The sequence below is a fragment of the Pangasianodon hypophthalmus genome, chromosome 24 (genome assembly GCF_027358585.1).
Source record: "Pangasianodon hypophthalmus isolate fPanHyp1 chromosome 24, fPanHyp1.pri, whole genome shotgun sequence".
In the NCBI taxonomy this organism is placed as follows: Eukaryota; Metazoa; Chordata; class Actinopteri; order Siluriformes; family Pangasiidae; genus Pangasianodon; species Pangasianodon hypophthalmus.
Window position 1 is genome coordinate 67501 of NC_069733.1, and position 2261 is coordinate 69761.

Here is a 2261-nt window from a genome sequence, read left to right on the forward strand (position 1 = left end):
GGTCGTGCTGATGAGGTCACATGATTCCTGTGATTTTACTTCACTGCGTAAACGTTTGTGAATTTCTGAAATATAAACGTTTAAACGCAGCACTGCAGCGTGAGACACTGAACTGCTGAGTCACTGCGCTAATGACTTCCAGACCCACACACCTCTGTGTGCGCGCGTGTGTGTGTGTGTGTGTGTGTGTGTGTGTGTGTTACCTTGTTGGTGCGTGGGTTGAGCATCAATGGTTTGCCCTTCTCTTTAGTGTGAGCCAAGCGACACACACTCACACACGGCAGTCTCGACAGCATGGTGACACACCTAACACACACCTGTAGGAGAAACACACACACACACACACACACACACACACACACACACACTGTACAATTTCTACTGGGAAACAGTTTTACATTATTAAAGAACACACACACACACACACACACACACACGAAAGAGGAACTCTGGGATTTACAGCACCATAATCCTGATACACACACACACACACACACACACACACACACACATGAAAGAGGAACTCTGGGATTTACAGCACCATAATCCTGATACACACACACACACACACACACACACACACACACACACACACACACACACACACACATGAAAGAGGAACTCTGGGATTTACAGCACCATAATCCTGATACACACACACACACACACACACACACATACAGGGTCATCATACATGCAGTTACACAATACCAAAGAACACGTTCATCGTGACAGGTGTGTGTGTGTGTGTGTGTGTGTGTTTTAAAATTGTGCTTAAACTTAAATCGCTGTAATGATTTATATAATGACTTTTCCGACTGTTGGTGGGAATCTGAATTGATAAACTATAGTCTGTATATTATTTTAAAAGTGAATTTAAAAGTGAAACTTTACATAAATGGACTACAAGTTCCTTTTGATTTAATTAAACTTTAAAACATGCGATGTGATTTTATAATAAATTCAGATCTAAATCAGAGCACAAGTGAATACACAGTTAAATCCGTGCATTTGTTTTTAATTTCAATATGAAAGTGGGAAAAACTGCTTTTATTTTTGTTTTATTTGTACTACAAGCTTACTGTTGCCATTTTTAAATAAGGCAATATACTCATCACACAAACATGCTATTCAGTGACAATAATGTCAAAACACATCCTACATTCCAGTGTACTTGTTATCATCATCATCATCATCATTATTATTATTGTTATTATTATTATTATTATTATTATTATTATCAGTAGCTGTCACGGAGCTTTATATCGGTTATATCAGGTATCGTGATGGAGATGTGATACCGTATCGCCCAGCTCTCTGGGGTTTCTACACTTTCCAGTCCTGTTCAGAGGTTAAACACACCGAGGCTGCACACAGCGGGGTTTATTTCACTAACATTTACCTCACTGCTGTTATTACAACTCTCAGAAAACTGTTTAACACTATTATAATGTTATTATGACGAGCTCGTGCTAAACCGGTCGACGGTAAAACTGAAGCTAAAGGCGGCTAACGGGATTAGCGTTTATTATCGACTCCATAAACACCGAGATTAAACACTAAACAAACACGATTTACTACATAGTTTCTCTCAGGTACAGTGTGTGTGTGTGTGTGTGTGTGTGTGTGATTGTGTGAGTGTGTGTGTGTAACGGTCAAGCGATTTTAAACTACAACTACGTCACTCCTGTCTTACCTTCATGCGCCTTGTCTGTATTCTCCCTCACACACACGCGCGCGCGCGCTGATTAATAAAAGAATAATGAATATTTAAAGCTGCACATTTATTTAAACACGCAGTCGGAGCGCGAGCTTCCGCCTTCGCAGCGCGTGAAACCAGAACTGATTTGACTTGCAGTGAAGTCTCGAGTGGCGTTTGTGCGCATGCGCATTTGTCGCGTCCAGTCAGGACTCGTCTACAGTGTCAGGTGATGTTTCATATCCAGATCACTTATCACTTTATTAATCCCAAAGTTCATTAATCACGCGTTACAGCAGCAGCGAACGGAGAGAGTTTGCAGTAATAATCAAGAGTTAATAAAAGTATAGAGTAGATTATAACTAGCACTAAAAATAAATATAACTGTAAACAGCAGTCCTCCTGGAACAGGATATAGAGAGGAAATGGGGGGGACATGGAGGGGGTATGGGGGGGATATGGAGGGGACATGGGGGGGATATGGAGAGGGTATGGAGAGGGTATGGGGGGGATATGGAGAGGGTATGGGGGGGTATGGAGAGGGTATGGGGGGGACATGGAG

The 2261-nt window shown here is 41.6% G+C and overlaps 1 protein-coding gene across 3 annotated transcripts in view; it reads right to left on the minus strand.

Annotated features, from left to right (window-relative positions):
• Window positions 1-1875, minus strand: part of me2 (malic enzyme 2, NAD(+)-dependent, mitochondrial) — a 15244-nt gene extending 13369 nt beyond the window's left edge. For all 3 annotated transcript variants that reach the window (XR_008300857.1, XR_008300858.1, XM_034302481.2), the window contains exons 1-2: window positions 1697-1875; window positions 204-317 (exon numbers count right to left, since the gene is read on the minus strand). Coding sequence is in view for 1 of the 3 variants with exons in the window: in XM_034302481.2 (XP_034158372.2) it covers window positions 204-317; window positions 1697-1702 (120 nt within the window). In the remaining 2 variants the exon portion in view is untranslated. The remainder of the gene's footprint in view (window positions 1-203; window positions 318-1696) is intronic.
• Window positions 1876-2261: the final 386 nt, after the last annotated feature.